At 49.8% G+C, this 21,927-nt stretch overlaps 1 protein-coding gene across 1 annotated transcript in view; it reads right to left on the bottom strand.

Annotated features, from left to right (window-relative positions):
- Positions 1-242: 242 nt before the first annotated feature.
- Positions 243-21,927, bottom strand: part of MMP24 (matrix metallopeptidase 24) — a 35,621-nt gene continuing 13,936 nt past the window's right edge. The window contains exons 3-9 of the mRNA XM_046678044.1: positions 20,524-20,640; positions 18,681-18,985; positions 11,192-11,353; positions 8,911-9,125; positions 6,681-6,819; positions 4,967-5,233; positions 243-2,946 (exon numbers count right to left, since the gene is read on the bottom strand). Of these exons, the coding sequence (XP_046534000.1) occupies positions 2,609-2,946; positions 4,967-5,233; positions 6,681-6,819; positions 8,911-9,125; positions 11,192-11,353; positions 18,681-18,985; positions 20,524-20,640 (1,543 nt within the window). The 3' untranslated portion in view covers positions 243-2,608. The remainder of the gene's footprint in view (positions 2,947-4,966; positions 5,234-6,680; positions 6,820-8,910; positions 9,126-11,191; positions 11,354-18,680; positions 18,986-20,523; positions 20,641-21,927) is intronic.

Raw genomic sequence — 21,927 nt, 5'->3', positions numbered from 1 at the left:
ATTATCAGTCTGTATTCCTGGGACCCCAGTAACACTGGGCCTCCACAGCCAGCCTTTTGGAAAGGGGAGACATCTGATTGTTGGGCTGGCAGGTGAGATGCGTGGGGTAGCTCCCAGACACCCCAAAGCACCCTGGAATGTCTTCTCCCAGAAGCTTCTTTAAGGCCACTCTCAGAACTTAATCCTTGTTCCCACATCCCAGGGAAATGACACACTCTGTATTTTTGTTTTATTTAGAAATGATTTAAAAAACATTATACAAAGGCTGATCAGTTTAAAATGTGACTGACACTGAAATGCTATGATGTTCCCCAGGCCAAGGGGAAGCTGGGCTCTGGGGCCCCCAGTGCTTTGCCCCTCTGTCTGTCTGGTCCTGGGGTGATGGACAAACCGATGACCACAGGCAGGAGAATCTGAGGGTGGAAGCCTCCAGGCTGAGCGTTCTCTGGGCCTGGTCCTGTATCCCTCACATCTGCAGCCTGGGCTGCCTGCCTCCATCTCCTGCTCTTTCTCAGCTGGCCTCAGTAGTATCAGGAGCCAATGGGGAGCCTGGGGGCGGCCTAGAGCTTTCAAGAAGTGAGAGCACCAACCTGAGGAGTGGAGAGGGACCAGGAAGGGGATAAGGGAGGCCAGGAAAAGATGGGTAAAAGAGACACTTCTGATCTCATCTTGGACCCTAGAGGGGTCCACAGGTGGGGACCCAAGGCTCAGTCAGCCTACTGGAGGGCCTGGGCAAGTAACAACCTCTCTCTGGTTCATTTGAGAGCACGGTGAGAGTTACCCTCGGCCTCCCAGGGCCTACACGAGTTTGATGTGAGTGGACAGGTGTGAGCTAATAAAGTGCTTTGCGAAGTATAAAACACTGTACAAACCTATGAATCACTAATATCTCTGCAGTTGTTCCCCACCCGCCCCAGGGAGCCCGCCCTTGGTCAAAATGAGAAAAAAACAGAAGGATGATGACAGGGAACACAGTGGACCCACATAGGTGCCTCTGGGACAAGAGAGATTTTGCTTGAGACAGCTCACAACAGGAGTCCCTGTCTGCTATAAGTTAAGCTGACCCAAAGCCCAGAGGCCATTGGGGGCCAGGCCCATGCAGGCTCAGAGGGCCAGGGTGGCATCTGAGGCCCTGCCAGCACCCTAGAGACTGATACCTCCTCTTGGCTTTGGCAGAGAGCCAGTGGGCATCACTGAACCCACTGGTCTTGCCTAGGGCTTCTCAGTAACCAGCAGGACTACCTCCACTGGGTTGGAGTGAGGCAAGCTAAGCCCTAGGAATTCCTGCCAGAGACAGTGAAGGGTGGTCCCAAGAAGGGTCAAAAAGAGAGACCCTTCGGCTTGGGCCACTACCAGCTGGGGGTGCCCTTTTCCAAAGAGCAATGCAGGAAGGTGGGACCAGTGAGCTGGGTTAGCAAGGACCAAGCTCGTGGTATAAACACTGCTTCCAGGCTGAGAGACTGAGTAGGCCTCAGGATAGCTAGAGGTGTGGGCTCTCAGTACTTCAGAAGGCTACCCTGGGTCCCTTACCCCAAGGCTATGAGAATGTTGGCCTGGAGCCATTTATACCTCACCTAACTAGTCAGGCTGAGTGCCCAGGCCACAAGCAATAGACTGGAGCAGGGCTGGGGTTTGGGGGAATAGGGAGAGGGACAGGAATAATGGGAAGTGAGTGGAGGATGGTCACAAACTCAGATTGGCTTCCAGAAATGGGAAGTGCTGCCCCAGTCCTTTAGCCTCATGAGTAGGGCTCAGCTCCTGTGGTGTCTGGGTGCTAGAATGGCCTTAGCAGCACCTTTTTCCTTATCCCCTGGAGGAGGGCCGGCCACACAGGCCTCATCACCAAGACAGTCACCTCTAATTCACCTAAAGCCTCAAGCAGCCTTTGCAGAATGGGACTTTAAACAGTAGTGACAGGACATTTAAATATTCACGATGTGACAACTGGGTCCTTGTCAGACCCAGCTGGGCCACAGCCCTGCCTGCAGCATGTGACCCTAAATCCTGGGTCTCAGAGGAGACCCTGATGTGTGGAGCAGGTTTCCTGAGGGATCTGCTGTATGGCAGCAGGGGAAACCCAGACTTGTTGCCCACCGTGTTGGCAGCAGGGGTCCTGTAGCCTTGGAGGACCGTGGGGTGGGGGTAGGGGGACATCTGACCAGCAGGTGTTGGCAAGGGGGAACCAGGACTGGTGGCATCTCCCAGATGGGGCTGAGAGCGCTAGTGCTGGCTTCCCACAGAAGGAGCTGGGTCCAGCCAGGAACAGAGCTGTGGTGCCTCATGGACACCACAGGATGCAGTGACCACAGAGCCTCCTCCTAGCATGGTCCCTGCCTCCTCATGGGGCCTGGCCTATTCCCTGGAGTAGGGAGCAGTTTACCCAGGACAGAAGGCTGGCAGCTGGGTGCCAGACACCCACCCTGGGGCAGCCACCATCACTCCCTGCCCCATGCTCAGCCTAGGCCAATGCACCTACCACTTCAGCTGCACGACCTCTGGCCTAGGGCCCTGCTTCCCCCAGTGGGCAGTGGCCAGAGCTGCCCCTCAGACCCTGGTGAGGAAGGTCCTGGCTGGCCAGACCGAGTGAACAGAGAGGGCTCTGGGCTGTTCATACCCACTCCTGCACTGGCCGCTTATAGTAGGTGACAGGCTGAGGGCCTGCCTTGTTCTTGAACTGGAAGATGGTGTAGACCAGCACCAGGATGCAGAGGGACAGAATGCAGGGGATGACCACAGCCACGGCATTCACAGAGCCTGGCACATCGTTGATAGTGACCATGATGTCCACGTCGTCCTGGGGCAGCCGCCGCTCCTTGCGCCGCTCCACCTCCTTCTGGTTGCAGCCCATCCAGTCACGCAGAATGTTGCGTGGGTAGCCTGGCTCCACGCTCAGTTTCTGGTTGTCAAACTTCCAGTAGTCCCGGCCCTTGTAGAAGTAGGTGTAATCTGTAGAAACACGGCCTAGCATCACCATTCCCAGACACTTCGCTGCACCTGCTCTGGGCCAGTGTGAGAGGGCACACACAGGGTGCTGTGGCACCATGGAGGAGGGGCACTTCTCTCACCATGGAGAACCCAAGAGGAGCTCTGAAGGAGGGATGGGCTGATAAGGTGGAAGCAGCGTGTTGGAATGCTTGGAGGTGGGGGTTGTGCAGTGTGTTGGAAAGCTTAGAGGTGGGGGAGTGCAGTGCTTGGCACACCCTGAAAATAGTGTGGCTGGGTCATGAAGTGCGACCTGCACAGCTCCAGAAAGGGGCCTGGACTAGCCCACTTATCATCTCAAAGGTGCTGGGAAGCCACTGAGGGGCTTTAAGTAGAATTGGTAAGTTCAATTAGTGCCTCCCAGACAGGACCCTTCTCAGCTCTGTCACGCTGTACTCATAGCTGCCCCCACATAGGTCAGCTCAAGCTCCCAACTATTGCTTAGACAACACTGTCTCTGTAGCTCCAGGGCCTCCATCCAGCTCCTGCCTGAAGCAAGGGAGGCAGGGAGCAAGATTTCTCCTCCTCTTGACAGCAGACACCACCTTGTTGCAATTATGGGTCTTTTTGGCTTGGCACACATCACTTCGTGACACAGATGCAGGGTCTCTGGGACACTGTTGGGGTAGGACTTGGAAGGAAAAGCAGCAGCAGCACTGGGCAGCCACCCCAAAGCTCCCAGCAACAGCCTTAGCGGCCCAACCAGTCTACAGATGCAAAGCAACTTGTTCAGACACTCCTATTGGCTGGCTCCCCCTGGCTGGGACTTTCATTGGCTAAAGTCCTTGATGTCACCTGTCTCTGAGGCTCCCCAGAAAGTGAGACCATGTGTGGAAAGCATCAGGTACATAGGAGAGCCACCAAATAGCAGCTTTGCCCCTGTGGCCATTGGCTTTCTTACCAGTGATGTCTCCTCTGAGAGCCCTTCCCAGTGACCCTCTCTAACATGGCCCTCTCTGCCTAGTTGCTCTCTCACAGCATTTTTTTTCCCTCATAGCATTTGTTGGCACTTTATTTGTTGTCTGCTTCTAGACTGGGAGCCAGGGATGCAATGCAAGTCTTGTTCCCTGCTCCATCTCCAGCCCTCCCACACAACCTGGCTCTCAGTAATCATCGTGGAGTCAATGAATGACTTGTGTCACTGCATAAACTAAAACACACCAATGAGATGATAATCATGATGGCATGAGCTAAAACTTATATGGCATGGGCCAGGTACTAGGCATTGGTCTAAGTGCTCTACATAATTTATCTTCTTTAATCCTCACAAAGCTCTATGAGGTGGGTATCATTATTCTTCTCATTTTATAGCTGAGGAAACTGAGAAAACTTGAGTGATTTGCCTAAACTCATAGTAAGTGGAGATGGGATGTGAAACCAGCCAGTCTGGCTCCAGAGTGTGTGCTTTTGGTCAGATCAGGTAGATGTATTTAACAAACATTCATGGATACCCACTCTGCACCTGGCAATACCTGGCCCTTCCTCTAGAGAAGCACTTAGTTTGGTGGGGAGAGAGCTGTGAGTGCCTAATGGCAGCCATGGTGGCTGGTTGCCAGCCTGGGCTCCAGGAGGAGCTTAGGAAATGTCACAAATAAAAGAGGCTTCTCTTTCCATTTTCCTGCCCTCAAGCCCTGTGAAAAAGCACCTTTGACCCACCCATATCCATCTTGCTTTTCAGATTTGATAACTTGAGGAACCCCTAGAGGACCCCTGAGGACCTCTGTTTGAGAAATGCTGTCTGAAGGAATGAAGTCAGTGTGTGAAAACATCTCTCAATTGTGAATCATTCCTGCAGATGAGAAAGTGTGACTTGGTAGCTCGTAACAGAGAATTAATTTACTGTGTGAACATGGGTGGATATGAGGCAGTTGTCTTTGCCACTAGGTGGTGTTTCTCAAACTTGGATACCCTGAGAGTATGCCCATGGGCCCTGCTGAGACCTACATAAAATCAGACCCTCCCACCCGTCCAGGCCCTTACATACATCCTTCCTTGCTGATGAAGGCCCCTTGGGGAGCCTGTGGGATGCCCTTCCACACGGTGATGGGCTTGGGGTAGCCAGGGTCCGTGGCCCGCCGCTCCTCACTGTAGCGCCAGTACCGCTCTCCTTTGAAAAAGTAGGTCTTGCCCACTGGTTCCCATCGCAGAGCCGTGTCAATGCCTTCTCGGGGCAGACAGCTGCCCAGCTCCCCCAGACTGTGGGGGTACCCAGGCTCCACTGTCACCTCCTTAAACACCCAGTATTTGTCACCTGTGGCAAAGAGGAGCCCAGGATCAGTCTTCCCCAGTCACTCAATGCCGAAGTTGTGGCTAATGCCACTTTCCCATTTTCTACTGGGACTGAAGTCATTAATAGAGCCAGGGAGTCAGGGGGAAACCGAGCCCTAGGCCTGCTTGATCCTCTTGCTGAGAGACTGAGGTCCCTTGGCCCAGGCAGAGCTTGGGCAAGAAGCCAGAAGCCAGTCACAGATCCTGGGCAACTCTCCCTGTGCTACTCAGGCTCTATGCCCCATCCTATTTGCCTTTCAAGTGACTTGCTCCTCTCTCTTCTCCAGATGAGCTCAGCCCCTTCTCCCATCTTCTACCAATGACACCCACCTGTGAGGCTTTAGCCTACGGTCCTTTCCCACTGGACCTGGGCACCAGACTCAGGTGCCTTGATCACCCACTGGCCTTTGGGCATTTTCAAGTCAGCTTCCTGGAGCTCCTCATCTCGCCACATGGGGCTCCTGCCCTCATCACTTTTCTGCCTCCCAGGGTCCCCAACAAGAAGTCCTGGCATCACCTTTGACCCTCTCTTTCCTCCTCTCAGTACTTAGCCTCTCAGGAGGATTTTTAATCTTTTAACTGTCTCTAGTCTCAGTACTCCTTCCCAGTATGGGCCTTATAGATGTTACTCTTCTTAACTCCAGCAACTGTCTCAGAAATGGCCTCCCTGTCTCTGCCCTATTGGATTGCTACCTTCCCTGTGGCTCTCTGCTGCTCAGAAACATTCAGTGACCTTCAAGCATTTCCCTAATGGATCAAGACCACATTCTGACCTGGCAACCAAGGCTCCTCAGGACTTGTCCCCAAACTACCTTTCTAGGCCACTTCTCACAGCTCTCCAGTATGGGGCTCCATGGCTGTCTGGCAGGTCTCCTAGGCCCTTTGAATGTACTTGCACATTCCCACACTACTTCTTTCCTGCTGTTCCTTCCCCTTTGATGCTTTCCTTGCTTCTCACTATATGTATCTTACGCTCTGGGGCTGGCCCAAGTCAAGACTATCAAAATGAAACAAGCTAGCACAGGGTGGCACAGACTAGGCATGCCATACATGTTAGCTCCCCCTCGCCCCTTCCCTGACCTCGCCAGCCTGTGTGACCTCCTCCCTCTGGGCTCTTACAGAACTGACAGGATGGCCTTCCATGGAGCACTGGATGGTCTTCAATTGCCTGTACCACCCTCTACTTCATGTGGGTGAGGCTTGTTACTCCACCAGTTTTGGCAATAATCACTTCCTGACTTGATTTCCAGGTTGTGCATCGCCTGCCTGCAGGGATCTGTCCTGTGAGATGTCAGTGTCTCTGTTAGGGCTAGAAGAACCCTTGGAGGGCATCTGCCTCCCACCCCACCTCTTCCAGTGTATAGATGGAAAAAGAGGGTCCTGAGAAGGGCAGGGAACTGTCCCAGTTCACTCAGCACAGGTCACATTACCTTTGAAGAAGACAAATCTTCCATCAGCCCTTTCATAGGCTGCATCTATGCGGGCAGGCAGGCCCTTCCAGAATTGCTCAATCTGCATAGGGTAGCCCTCCTGCACTCTGTTATTGCGCAGACGCCAGAACCAGCGATCCTGGGGGTTAAGGGGAGAAGAAGAGCATGGCCTCTGAACCCAGTGATCTCGGCCCTGGGACTCAGGCCACAACAACCCAACACCTTCCCCTGGGCCCAGCCTCGCAACCCTCCATGAATTCTGTCCATTTACAGCTTCTAATTTTCAAAGCAGTTTTGTGAGGAAGACAGGATGCTCATTAACTCTCTTCATGTAAGCTTCCTGATGGCTCTTGCTGCCCAAGGGGCCATGAGATAGACAGCACACAGGCTTGGTGGTGGGGAGGTGTGGAGGAGCTTGAAGGGATGATGCTGGGGCCTGCAGTGGCCACATGAGGGCTGTGGAGAGTCCCTGACATCAGCCAGGTCACTCCTCATGCTGGGGGGAAGCTTGAGGTCGTCACTGAGCCTAGACAGAGTGCCATCTTCATGGCTGGCTCCATCTAGCTGGGCAAGGACTATGGGAGAGAAGCATGGGAATTCCCTCAAGACCTGGGTATAAATTCAGATTCCTCCATTTATAGTTTCATGACCTTGGGCACAGTACTTAAAGAGCCTCACCAGATGGGGGTAATAATAGGCCATCAAGTGAGAGATTATAGGTGAAGTGCCTAGAACAGTACAAGGCACATAGTTGATGTTGAATAAATGGCAGCTCTATAGGCCAAGAGTCTGATAAAAACTTCCTCTTCAAACTGGTGCCTTGTCCCACTGTAGCCCTTGGCTGGTAGGTAGTCTGGGCAAAGCCTGTAACCTCCCAAGACCTCAGTTTTCTTATGTGTAAATGGGCATGATAAAGCCCAGACTTGCCTAGAAACCATCCAGTTGGGAGGATCAGAGTGCAGAAGAATGAATGTGATTTGTAAAAGATGGTACAAAAGCTAGAAAATGCTTTTTTTTTTTTTAAAAAAAGATGTTTTACAAAGCACTTTCACATCCAGTTTTTTAAACCTTATTTTGACTTTCACAACTCTGTGAAGTAGATCTGAGATCTAGAGAGTCTTAAGAAAAGCCAAGTGACTTTCCTAGAGCCACTCAATGAGAGGCAGGACTGGGGCTGACCCATGTTGCCTGATTCTTACTCAGTGCTCAAGCTTGCTCGGGTGAATTCCATGAGGGGGGTAAGGTAACCCTCCTCAACCACTCAGTGTGGTGGAGACATGCTTCCCAGATCTTTTCAGTGGAGAGCTTGTTGCCCTGGTGGCTGAGAGAGTGGTCATCAGGCAGCTTTCAGCTGTTAGCCTCTCTGGGGATGGCCTCAGCTTCAGAGAGCTCCCCCAAGGTCACACCCTTCCTCATACAGTGATGGAACGAGGCCGGGGGTATAAAGTTCCAGCCATTTGGACCCCAATGTGGGATAACTGATGGGCCATTCTAGCTCCAGAGCTCCCTGGGCAGGTGGCCACGTCCACAATGGGCCTGGTTGCTGCTTATCTTCTCCTTCTGCCTAGTCTTGCTTTCTTCCCACAGCTGTTGATCCCAAAGGTACTCCCTAATCAAAATCCTGCATTCCAAACATGGTATCAGAGTCCCTTCCCTGAGAACCAAACCTGCAACACACCAAGCAGGCTGCCACCCAGACAGCCCGTGGCTAACATGACGGGAACAGGACAGAAGACAAGAGGTAGCCTGACCAGGTTTCTATCAGGTACCCCTTGGTACCAGCCTTTCAGCCTTGCAGGAACTGGAGACACTCAGCTACCACTGTACCAGTCCTTACTCCAAGCCGCCATCTTCATAACCATGTGCTCATTGGCTCTTCATATACCCTTCATTAAAGGAATGATTCTCCTAGTTTTCAGAGGGAGAAACTGAGGTCCAGAGGAGGGAGGTGACTTGTTTAAAGTCACAGACCAGAATCCCGTCTCCAGCATTTTTCCCCAGCGTTAATTCCTGGGAGAGTGCGGGGTTACCAGTCTCCCCCCACCCCCGCCTTGGAAGCAAGTTGACTTACCCAGCAGCACCAGGAAGAGACCCCATGTCCTGGCCACTGGGCCAACTCCCATCCAGGCCCCATAACAGGCCTAATCCCAGACAGCAGCCTTCTCTAGCTTCATGGTTGGGGAAGGATTGGGAGGGAACAACCTGGGGGGTGCCAGTCGACTGGCCCTACCTTAAACACAAACATCTCGCCCCGGAAGAGGGCCACTGTGTTGAAGTTGCCATCACAGATGTTGGGTTTGGCGCCCGGTGTGGATGGCCTGTCCCCAAGGGGTGGCCGAGGGGGCCTGGGCTGGCGCTCATGCTTCCTCTCAGACGGTGAGTGGATCCTGCGGACAGGGAGCGTGGGGAGGGGCCTTGTGGGCTCCAGGGGCTCAGCTGGGGGTCCTGGAGAGAGGGGCTGCATTTTAGAGAGGGGCCAGCTGTTCCCTGCCTCCCACTGCCATTGCCTCGTCATCACCCGGGCAGCTCTGAGACAAATCTGTCACACTCCAGCCTCCTATCCCCTTCCCCCATTTTTTTACTCCTCTAATCTTTATCAAAATAGCCATTAAATGGGAACTCTCATCTTTCTATGCCAAGATCTGGTATCTTTTCCCCTATTATAAAAAGAGAACATGTCCCTTCTTAGGCTCAATGTCCCCTACCCTCTTTGCTCCCCTCCACACATGCTGGCCCCACTTTCTCACTCTCCCTTCATTCTTCATCTCACTCCACCACGGCCTCTGCCCTGTCACCCACTGATACTCCTCTGTCAAGATCACCAATGACCTCCACGTTGCCAAATCCAATGGTTACTTGACTCAAATTTTGATGTATATATGAATCATCCAGAGATCTTGATAAAATCCAGATTATGACTCGGGTGGGGCCTGTCATTCTGCTTTTCTTCAAGCTTTCAGGTGATACAGACATCGCTGCTCTCAGACCCATACTTTGAGTAGCAGGATCATAAAAATACTTTCCTCGAAACACTCTTCTCTCTCTTCCACAACCCTGTACTTTCTTGGTTTTCCTCCTACCTCATGGGCTGTTCTTTCTCAGGCTCCTTTGCTGGCAGCCTTTCCTTATCCACCCTACTCTAAAGGTTGGAGTGCCCTGGGTCCTCTTTTCTCTTTCACTTTTTGTCTCTAGGTCTGTGCTTCTCAATTTGGACTGTATATTAGGATCACCTGGGGAGCCTTTAAAACTGCTGCTTAGAAGGCACTCCAGTCTAATTAAAACCAAATTTCTGGGGGTGAGGCTGGTATTGGTATTTTTTACTGAAATCTCAAGGTGATTCCAATGGACTGCCAAGTTGAGAATCACTTTCCAAAGTGATCTCATCCAGGTTCATGGCTTTAAAGACCCTCTATGTTAGAGCTGGCCAGTAGGATGTTCTGTGATAACAGAAGTGTTGTATATCTGTGCCGTTCAATACAATAGCCTCTAGCCACATGTGGCTATTGAGCACTTGAATAAATAGCTACTAGTTATTAGTATGGAATTTATTTGATGAGGGACTAATTCTTAGCATGACACATAAACTGAAATTTTATTTAATTATGGTTAATATAAATTTAAATTTCAGTAGGACATCAAAGATTCCAAATCAATATCCCAGCCCAGATTTCTGAGCTACAGGCTGGTAAATCCTATTGTCTCATAATTTACAAAAGCCAGAAACTTTGGTGTCATTCTTGGCCCTTACCACTGTATCTGATCTATCAGCAAATCCTGTCCATTCTGCTTTCAAAATACCTTCCGGTCCCCAATGACCCTGTCCAGTCCTTTACTGCTTCACTTATGGAGATACTCTCCATGCTCCAGGGCTCTGGGTGGGGCTGCCTCCTCTGTGATGTCCTGAGGGCCTCCAGAGGGAGTCCTCCTGCTATGCTCCATAGCTTGGGGGCTGTGGGGGCTTGTGCTATGTGGGCATTCATTTGCCCAAGTAAATTGGTTTTCCCATCTGAACTGACTTGACACCAACAAGAACTTCACATACTAGTGTGAACAGAGAACTAGGAGGGAGGCATGGTAGCAGGCCCCTCATATCTTATCAAGATATCAGCCTAGCTTCTCATTTTTTCTTGTTTAAGAAAAAAGCTCTGGTTAAAATACTCATCACATTGTATCACCATTACTTGGGCAGATGTGTGAATCTCTTGGCTATAGATGGGACCCCTTGAGAGTGCAATGAACCACAGGAGGCGAGAGGGAGGGGATAGAGAAAAGGGAGTGGGTGGGCCTCTACTCACTTCTGTCCCTCCCAGTCACAGCTCAGACCCTCCCCTAGGTTTCCCAACTGTATGTGGTGGTAGGGGGAGCCCCCTCTAACCGGCAAAGACCTCAGAAGTCTCTAAAGGTCAGAGAGCAGTCAGACATAGCAGCTATGCTGAAGGATGGCAATCCCCCCCGCCCCGACGCCCCCAGCAGACAGTCACAGCAGTGGCCCTCCCTCCCCTGCCACACACCGTAGATCTTCTGGATGCCCTGGAGATCATCCTGAGGCAGCTTGAAGTTGTGCGTCTCCATGTACTGGTAGAAGGGTGCCATGATAGCGCTGGGGTCGTTGGAGTGCTCCAGTCCCAGCGCATGGCCCAGCTCATGCACAGCCACCAGGAAGAGGTCATTCCCTGTGGAGAGGCGGATGGGGAGGTGCCCAGGGCACTCACTTAGGTTCAGTCAGTCGATCCATTATTTTAGCAGAAACTGAGCATAAGCTTTGTGCCAGGCCCTGTGCTGGATACTTGGACATACAGAGAAATCAGACAAATCCCTGCCTTCCAGAACTCTGGATATGGTGGGGGATATGGAGAGAGAGAGAGAAAATAAGTGAAACTAGTGTTCCAGGTGCTATAATAGATGTTTGTAAGGGTCAAGTGAGGGTTCTGAGGAGAGAGGAGTCATTTAAACTTGAAGATGTTCAGAGAAAGCTTCATAAAAGTGAAGCTTAAGTTGAGTCTTGAAAGATAAGAAAGTTAGTCAGGAGAAAGTATTCAGGGGGTAGGAGAGGAAGAGGGGTGGGGGTGGCCTTCCTGGCAGAGGGAATGTTATAAACAAGATCCAGGGACAAGTGGTTTCATTCCACTTGGCTGTGGAACAAAACACAAGGGGAGAGCCAGAGAGAGATGAGGTCAGCCAGGCTGGCAGGCGGGGCTCTGTGATGCCATGCAAAGGAATTTGGATTGGCTTCTTAGCCAGTGGGGGGTGTAAGTAGAGTGGGGGTGGTGGCATGATGAAATCACTCTGGCTGCAGTTGGAGGAAGGATAGAGTGCAGTGAGACCAGAGGCAGAGGGATCAGTGGGATCAATTCAGAAGCTGGGACAAGGGTCCAGGTGAGAGATGAAAAGGGCCTGAGCCAAGGCGGAGTTAGTGGGACAAGCAGAGGGGTGTCCTGGCAGTGGCAGGCTGGCAGTCAGTTTCATGAGACCCAGGGGCAGGCAGGGCTCTGCTTGTGTGGCAGCTCAGTCCGGCAAGACCTCAGTCCCAAAAGAACTGAACTATGGCCAAGATCAAGGCAGGGATTCAAATATGAGTGATAACAACAGGGTCCAGGTGCTGAAAGTGGGACTCGCGATCCCAAGTACAAAGCTGAGGTGGCAACATGGCATAGTGGTCCTGAGCATGGGCCCCTGAGTGGGACAGACCCCATTCATTTCCGGCTCTGCCTCCACCAGCTTTGTGAACTTGGCCTGAGGACTACCTCTTGAGCCCCAATTTCCTATTTGTAAAATGGGGAAATCATACCTACCCTCTGGGGTTGTGTGAGGATTGAATAAGATAGTAGTGCGTGTAAAGGCAGCAGTACTGCATGGTAGCTACTGTTGTTATGATACGCAGGACAAAAGTTTGGTGCCTGGAATAAGCCCATTGACCAGAAGGGAAGCACAAGGCCAGTAGGGTTCTAGCAGCCGGATCCTCTTAAAGCCAAGTAAGCTTCTGGGCCAGGTCTGGGCCAGGGCAAGGCCTGATTTTGGAGGGATTAAGTAACCCTAGCTTTGGCAAAGAAATGCAAGGGGCCAGGGGTTGACCAAGCTGTTGTATCAACAGTCCTGACTCCTGTCTGTCCAGTTACAGACCCCTGCTTGTCTTGACCTCTGGCATTTGAATCCCCCTTGAGCCCTGCCTCTTATTGCCCAGCCCTAAGGCATGTTGCGGCCCATTCTTGCCACCTCGAAGTGCAGGGGAGGCTGCCAGGAGCCCAGGAGGTGGTCAGGAGTCCTAGTGCCCACTCTGGCTCCAGTGTCACTGGCAATGTTGCCCTACCTTGGCCAAGCCAAGGGCCCTGAGGGTCAGATGGGATTGGGGATTGTCTCTGGCCTTCCTGGCTAAAGTCTTAGGAAGAGAGAAGGGCCCCCTGGAGCAGATCCAGAGGCGTGTATGCCTGCCTGCCACTCTGCTGACATCACCGGTGTCTTCAGCGGAGAAGGGAATGGCCAAGATCAGTGCAAGGTTGGCCAAAAGCCTGGGGCAGGCCTTCTGCTGGGGAAAGGCAAGTTGGCATGAGGACGCCAGGCCGCCCCCAGTTCCTTCCTCAGGCCTGGTCCCTCTGGCAGTGGGGAAGGGTGAGCTCATCTCTGAGCTCCATCCCAAACAAAGGCGGCTGCTAGAGCCAGCGGAAGGCAGCTCTGCTTCCTGGGGTCCAGTACTGGCTCTGCTCCTAGCTTGTTCTTCAACCTGAGACAAGCTGTTCAGGGCTCGGTCTCCTGACCAGGCTCTTCCTCAGGGGGCATCCACAAGGATCTCAGCTGGGAACCAGGGAGCAGGGCTCTGAGCACCTGGCAAGGCTCTAAACCTGTGTCCTCAGCCTGGGTCTATTACTCTATTAGCCTCTGTGCCTGGGTCTCTGCAGAGAACAGGAGTAAGCCCTTGAAGGAAAGGGGCCTGTGGATTTGTTCCAGGGACCAAAAGGCAGAGAAGAGCTGGGGAGCTGGCATTCTATAGCACAGGAACCCAGGAGACCTGTTTAGTGGGGGCCACTCTGGGAAGATGGAAGGAGAGGGGAGAGGGGTAGGAGAACTCCTTGGAGCTTGTGAGGGGAAAAAGCAGAGAGATGGAAAAGACCCCAGTGCTTAACAGGCATTAGGGTCTTCACTCCCCAGGAGGGTAAGAGGTATGGAAGCAGAGTGGTCAGCAGTGCAGTCCCTGCTAGCCAGACTGTCATGAATCCCAGCTCTGTCATGTCCTAGCAGTGTGACATTTTAAATATCTTCCTCTGTAAAAATGAAGGAAGCAATGGTACCTTCCTCATAAGAATAGGGGTGAAGATTAACGAGGCAAGGTATGTAAAGCGCTCATCCTGCCACCTGGCACAGAACTATCATTGTTAATTAGCAGGATCGCGGTGAGCTGTGTGTGAGGACCAGCATCTCCAAGAGGGAGTGTTCCTGTGGGTGGATGCTTAGGTGCTTGGGCCTCCTTGAAAGTACCCAACAGTCTACTCAGGTACTCAAGTGTACCCTGTCTCTGCCTTCTCTTAGGACCACCATATTTGGTGAGTCTCATCTTATTGACTCCTCCAACCCCCCAAAATAGTTATAGCATCTTCCTTTGCCTCTATTCTTTTGCCAATACTGTCCCCTCCACCTGGAATAGTCTTCCTCCTTCAAAGTTCAACTCAACATCACATCTTCCAGGAAGCCTTCCTTGATTTCCCCCACTGAAAGTGAGTGCTTCTTCCTCTACTCTCAGCAGTTTGTGTGAACCATCTTTAGGGCACTGACCACTTTCCACCCTACAATATAGCCACCAGCACATATACTCATCCACCCTAGGACTGTGAGCTCCTTGAGGGCAAGCTTTGTGCTTGATAGGGCTAGGTGACAGCAGCCAGGACCCAACAGTGCCAAACATTCAGTATTTTTCCAGGCGTGGTCCTTGGACCACCTACAACAGAACCACCTGGGGCACTTGTTAAAAATGCAGAATCCTGGGTTCACACCTGGCTCTGCCACTTCTTACCAGCTGTGTGAATTTCTTAACCGCTTGGAATTTTACTTTCCTCCTCTGTAAAATGGAGATTCTAATCCCCGCCGGGTCTGGCTCATTGGGTGGGGAAGAATCACTGCAATAAGTGCGGCAGGGCTGTACCTTGTGGAAGGCTGGTCTCAGTGACTCTTCCTGTCCTGTCACATTCCCTGGGGCTGGGCTCCCTCCCCAGCAGGGCTTAGTGAATTCTGCTGACTTTACTGCTTGACTCATTGCAAAGAGATGTAGACAGAAAGTGCCTGGAAACCAGCTTAAAGGTGTGGTGGGCCAGAATGCCCCTGACACAGACTCCAGTGAGGTAGAGTCAGAATCACCTTTGCAAGCCAGTGGTTCTCTAGGAGAGCCTCTTAAACACACAGGTGGAGGAGATTCTGATTCAGGAGTTTTGGTTTAGGGCTTAGGCAACTTTATTGTATTTTTTCAAGTTTCCTAGGTGAATTTTGTAATGGTTGGATTAGGCTGACACTCCAGAACCAACTGCTCAACCTTAACATCACTAACAGTGAGACAGCCTGCATCATCTGTGCTTCCCAATGTGATGCAACAGGCAGGACCAGCACCACCTAGATGCATTCTTGCCAAAAAAGTGAACCTGAATCTAGTCAGGCCTGTAGATCTGATTACCAGTGGTCACAAAGTATGGGCAAGAGTGACATGTTAAAACTGAACCTGAATTTAGTCAAGCCAAATGACTGTACTCAGGTCAAATGACCCAGTTTCTTCAATGAAAATAGGGGGAAAGGGAAGCAAGTAACTTTTAAATTAAAAGAGCCTTAAGAGACATGTCAACTATGTATGATGTGCAGGTGTTGTTTGGAGCTTGATGCAAGCAAACAACTGTGAAAGGCATTTTTGAGATAATTTAGGAAAATGAACACAAACTGGGTATTAGATTTTAAGAAAGTAGTGTAAATTTTGTTGAGTTTGATAATGATTTTGTGGTTGTGTTAAAAACAATCTATTAGAGGTATAAAGTATTTACAGGTGAAATGACATTGTGCCTGGGATTTTCTTTAAAATACATCAGCCAGAAAATATAAGTAGGGGGGATTGGATGAAGTAGGAATGACACAGTGTTGATAATTGCTGAAGCAGGGTCATGGGTGACTAGGGGTTCATATTATCATTCTCCTTACTTTTGTGAGTTTGAACATTTTCCATAATGGAAGTTTAGAATAGAGAAGAAAGCCAAATAAACAAGAAGTTCCCAGGAGGTTCTGCTCCCTCCCTCACTGAGTTTATGTGGAAATTAAACAAGATAATAAAATGGTGCTCAATCAATCTTGGTTCCTTTCCTCTCCTTCCAAAAGCCGTCTTAGGCAATCCACTGCATTCCAGTTTGCCAGCCAGGGCTATTCCTGTGGTTATGAGCTGCATCTGGACAGTTCATGCTTGGTTTTCCAGAGCACGGAAAAGTCCTAACTCTTGTCCAAAGAAGACATTGGCCATCTTGGGATATCTATCAGAATTGGCAGTCATTCATCAGGATGGGGTGGGTCAGAGAAGACAAGAGGGTGCTGGGATGGTGCCCATCCACAGGTCCCAGCTCCTTCCCATACACACCACCAGAAGTTCTTGGGATTTTGAGACTGGGCCCAAGGTCTCCAACAGCAAGGAGTGGTTGTGGGAAATGCAAACAGTCAGAGCTGGGAAGGGGAGGGCAGAGGAGTAGAGTGTCTTTTCAGTGCCTCCTCTTTTAAGAATTCTTTTATCTCTGTCAGGGCTATAACTAAAATCTTATCAGCTAACAGTGCCTGGCACATAACAGGGTTCAAAAATGTTAGTTCTCTTCTCCTCACACTTTATCAGTTAGCACAGACAACCATTCATTGATCCAAGAATAAGAATGAGATAAAGAATAGTTGTTCAGAAAGCCAGGAAAAACATCCAGGACGTAAGGGAAGGGATACCAGGGCAGAGGAAATGGAGCTGGATAGGAAAGGGGACCAAAATTTGAAGAGGGCAGGGGACAAAGAGAAATTGAACTGTTTCATAACTTTGCCTAGGCTGAGCCTTGGCCAAATCCCCTCCTCAACCACCCTTTGACAGATAAGCCAAGAGTTTCCATCCCTGATCCACACAGTGATATGAAATGTTCTCAAAGGTGGCCGTACCCATCTACAGACACCAAACCTCTGTGGAAATGAGTCTGTAAGAGTCTGCTCTCAGGGGCCAGCCCGGTGGCATAGTGGGAAGTTCGTGCGCTCCTTTGGCCCAGGTTCGCTGGTTCGGATCCAGCTGCGGACCTAGGCACTGCTTGTCAAGCCATGCTGTGGCAGGCGTCCCACATATAAAGTAGAGGAAGATGGGCACGGATGTTAGCTCAGGGCCAATCTTCCTCAAAAAAGAAAAGAGTCTGCTCGCAGCCTGAAGCATCGCTAAGGAAAAAGAATGCCCAGTGCTTCCCAATCTTGCTGAAGCTTACGAATCAGAATCTCCAGGGGAAGGCCCTGGGAATCCACATTTATAACAAGAACCCCAGTTGATTCTTATGATCAGGCAAGTTAGGGAAACTCTGGGGATTAAGACAATGTTTCTCAAGGTGACGGAACACCTGCAACAGAAGCACCTGAGGAATTTATTAGACCAAGTGCAGATTCCCAGGCCTGACCCCAGAACCAGAGAATCAGAATAGCAAGAGGTTAGGGGCCTGGAGCTTAGAATATGCATACTTAAAGGTTTCTGGGTGATTCTGATGTGCCCTGCCGTTTGAGAACCATGGAAACCTAGCATGGTGGCTAAGAGTTATGGGCTCTGTTGTCATAATGCCCAGGCTTGAAGCCTTATTTCACCATTCATGAACTGTGGGACCTCCACAGATTGCTTAATGTTTCCATATACCTCACTTTACCTATCTGTAAAATTGGGATAATGCTAACATATGCATATTACATAATAAGTGGAAAGCACTTGACATGGGCCTTAGAATATTAACATACTAATTGTTATCCATTATAATCTAAAAGCCAGAATCCTCTGTCCCTTTCCTCTCCAGACTCCCACTGCATTTTCTTGGTATTTCTGCTACGTCCTTCACTACAGTCTGCCTTGTAACAGGGTTACTTATGTACACATCTGTCTCTCCTCAACTCTGGACTTTCAGAGGGCCGAGACCATGTCTTCGTTTAAATGTTCAGACCTGCCCTGGGCTGTACATCATGTTACATTAGAGTTGAGAGGGACCTTAGAGATCACCTAGTCCAACCCCTCATTTTACCTGAGAAGATAGGATGAATCATTTACCCCTTGTCACATAGCCAGGTGCTGGTTGACCTATGCTTTGAGCCCTGGTGCAGCCACCTACCACCTATGCCATTTCAACCCCAAACCCTTCATCTTAAAAATGGGCATAATGATGTACACTTGCCTACTTACTAAGCAAGTGCCTTGCAAGTTAATACTGATAAGGAACTCTTTTGCAACCTGAAGAATATTGTTACTATTATTGCACAGTACTGACTCTGGTTCCACATATGTTCATTGAATCATAGTGGTGAAGAGCCACGTTATCCAAGGATGCTAGAGAAATTATGGGTCCTGTTATTCACCTGTGAGGTTGACATAGGGAGTGAATCAGTCATGTCATCCCATATGATGGCCTTTGAAACTTTCATCAGTCAGGACAGAGCCTACCACTTTCAGACTCCACTTTCAGCTTTAAGCACTTTTTTACCTTTTTCTCCAGCCTCTGGTCCCTTACTTTATCTTCTTATTCATGACCTAACCCTCCCTCCTGACCCAGCCCAATTAGACCTTTTATTAAGTGATCTCCCTGGCCCTGGCCTTGAGGGGTCAAGTATTGAATATTATTAGAGACCTCAGTTCCCACTCTGTTAGGTTCTTTGTTCTTGGACAAGAAGCTCTAGAAAACCAGGAAACTCATCTATGGCATCTTCCAAGCTCTTCCTCAGGGCTTCTTTCCCTGACCACTGAGAAACCCAGGACTGACCCCCTGCCCCTCATGGCCTTACCATCATGGTTGGCATTTCCTAGCGTCCACGGCTCATCTGAGTCAAAGTGAGTGTCTCCTCCAATCCCTGGGCCAGGGAAGTAGGCATGGGCCAGGAATCCCCCTTCCCCATCAAATGGGGAGCTGTCTCCATGGAAGCCAGAAGCAAAGAAGATCATGATGTCTGCCTCTTTCCGGTCACTTTTAATCTCATGGTATGGCACCTCTTCAAAGGTCAGCGGGGTCACCTTCTGCCACACATCAAAAGCCTGGCGAATAGCTTTCCGTGTGTCCAGCTCACCCACCTTCGGGGTGTAGTTGTGAATGCTGGTGACAGAGGGGAGGATCATTAGGGAGGAATAGACAGAGAGACAGAGACTAGCAGGGTTAAAAGGGACACCAGAGACCATATGGCCCAGTGATCTTCAAATTTGGAACCCTAGAATTCTGCTGAGGTGCCCCAGGGGTTGAAGAAGAGGCTGAGTAGGCAAGGCTCTGGGTTCCCCTGACCCCCTGCCTCAATCAAAGTAGCTCTGCTTTAATCAGTGTTTTATATTTGATTTCTGACAAAGTTTGTGTTGAATACAGGATTCTACTCCAATTTGTAGAAAAAAATTAAGTTGGTGGATATAGCATTTTCTTAATTTTACATTTTTCTCCCAATACATAAAATATGCACATTTATAAAAATTACTAAAATATTTGAACAGTGGAGAGTTTAAGTGAAATGTCCCTTTAAAAAAAAGTCTTTGGCACCAACTACTACTGCTTGTCTACCTAAAAGCTGGTACAGGGTGGTGTCTGATTTAATTGGTTATAGATTTAGTTATTTAAGGTTGCTATATCCATATTGCATGGTTCTCCACAACAGAACATCACTACTTCTGGGTGCTCTGCCCCATGAACACCTGGAGCAGTGATTACTCACCCATTCTATAGATAAGGAAAGAGGCTCAGAGAGGTTGAGTGATAGAAGTTAAGGTCAGAGTTGGGTTAGAAGTCAGTTCTTTTTCTTGATCCACTCTACCTCTTCAGGAGACCCTAAGAGTCTGTTCAGTTTCTAACCCAGATTCTTCTTAAGTTTCCTTCTCTTGTCAGATTTCTGAAAATATCCTGTTCTAGTCTCAACAGCTTGTCAGCAGGAGAGCCCTTGATTCAGGTCCAAGGATGTCTGTCTTAGATCCTACCCCAGAACCCAGGTGATCCACTTGAGATGGAATCAGAGCCAACCAGAGCCCACCTGAGCCTGCCCTATGCCTGGCCCTTGCCCCAGCCCCACTTCAAATTCTGATGTCTGAGTCTACTGTGATGGGCGCCATTATCCCCGCTCTTGGTCGCTGGTCTGACTTGAAGACTGATCCTGCTCTGCCCATCAGTCAAGCAATGACACTGTTGTGATCCACTTCCTAGTTCTTTACCCACCTTAAGAAACAACTGGAATGCTGAGTTGGGAAGCTCAGGTGAAGTCCATTATGTTAAGTGAGGAAGGGATCCAAATCAGAGGAAGTGGGGTTTGGCAAGGAGTGATAGGAGAATGAGTTCAGCCATGGTTCTTTATCACAGCAGAAAGTTACTGAACAATCTATACCCCACTTTCTGTAACTAGAAACTATAGGAATCTAAACAGAAAACAACTACTGAGCCCCTAAAAGACCAAATAAACGTGAAATTGGAGACATAGCATTCTCTGGACGCCACAAGGAGGACACAGTCATAGGTCACAGTGCCTGGCCCTGATGCCCACATACCTGATCCTCACCCTGATCGCAGACGCACCTACAGTGTCAGCCTCAGAAACTCAGGCCAGGAAAAAACTGAGTGAGAGTGGAGCCAAAGCCAAGGAGGAAGAGAGGGAGTCAAAGCACCTGTAGGTGATGTGTTTTTGCCTCCACTTCTGTCCAGTCAGGGCATAACGCTTGTTTCTCCGCCTGCGGCTCAGGTGGGGGTGGTCAGGGACACCACATCGGGGTTTCTTCATCCACCTGAGCAAAGAGAGGATACACATACACACATGTACTGTGGTCACTGAACACTCTAGGAAGGCATGGCAGAGTCCCCAGTCCCAGTCTGAATGGCAGTGTGCATCCTCAACTTAGACTCTGGGACCCTGGCTCTGATGGGTTCCCGACAGGAACAGGATCAACTGATTGATCCATTAATTCATTCTCTCAGAATCGAATATGAAGAAACACTGCTGCATAAGAGACTGGGAGTCAGTAGACATGGGTTCCAGCTCCACCACTAATCATAGGAGCCCAGGCAAGCGAGTGAATCAATGTGAACCTCAGTTTCCCCATCTGCAATGTGAGAATTATAGTTCTCACTGTGCTTAGGTTGTAGTGAGCCTCAAAGGAGGGAGTGTATGTAAAAATGCTCAGCAAATGGAATTAGATCACATCACTCCCTGGTTTAAAACCCTCCAATGACTTCCCCAAACACCTAAAATAAAATCCAAACTCCTCACCTTGGCCCACAGGGTCCCGCATAATCTAGCCCCTGCCTACCTGTCCAATGACGTCTTCCCCTCCTTCCCTTCCTATGCTCTGCTCCAGCCTCAGTGGCCTTCTTGCTGTGCCTTGAACATGCTAGGTTATTCCCACTTCAACGTCTTTGCATTTGCTGTGCCCTCTGCTTGCAATGCTCTTCTTCTTCACATGGTTTGTTCCCTTACTTCATTAAGGTCTCTGCTCAAGTGTCAGCCCTTCTAGAGGACTTCCCTGTCCAGTTTATCTAAAATAGCCTCCTCCTCCCCATCCCACCACTGTCTCTTAATCCTACTGAAGTTCTCTTCATAGCATTTATCATTCCCTGAAATTATATGTTTGCTTTCTTGTTTCTTCTTTGTCTCTCCCACCAGATTCTAAGCTCCCTGAGGAGAGGAGCCTTGCCTGTATCCCCAGTGCCAGCACAGTGCCTGACACAGAAGGTGTTCGATAGTGATTTGTTGAATGAATGAGTGAATAAACTAATCAGAACTATCCAACAGGAGAATGGCATAGCCTGGAAGGCAGCAAATTCCCTTTCACTACAGGTGTTCAAACTGTAGGATTGGGAATGTAATTCGCCACAGCACTTATCACACTGTATTGTGATTTTAAATTTAATAGACTGTTGTCTCTAGTAAATGATAAATTCTTTGAGGACAGGGACTGTGTCATATTCATCATTGTATCCCCAGAAGCGAGCCCAGTTCCTGGAACTAAGTAAATCCTGGCAACTGTTTGTTACATTGGGGGACATCATTGAGGATATAAAAAAGGAGCCAGGGT

The sequence above is a fragment of the Equus quagga genome, chromosome 12 (genome assembly GCF_021613505.1).
Source record: "Equus quagga isolate Etosha38 chromosome 12, UCLA_HA_Equagga_1.0, whole genome shotgun sequence".
Classification (NCBI taxonomy): domain Eukaryota; kingdom Metazoa; phylum Chordata; class Mammalia; order Perissodactyla; family Equidae; genus Equus; species Equus quagga.
This window is presented reverse-complemented; position numbering and strand designations above follow the sequence as displayed.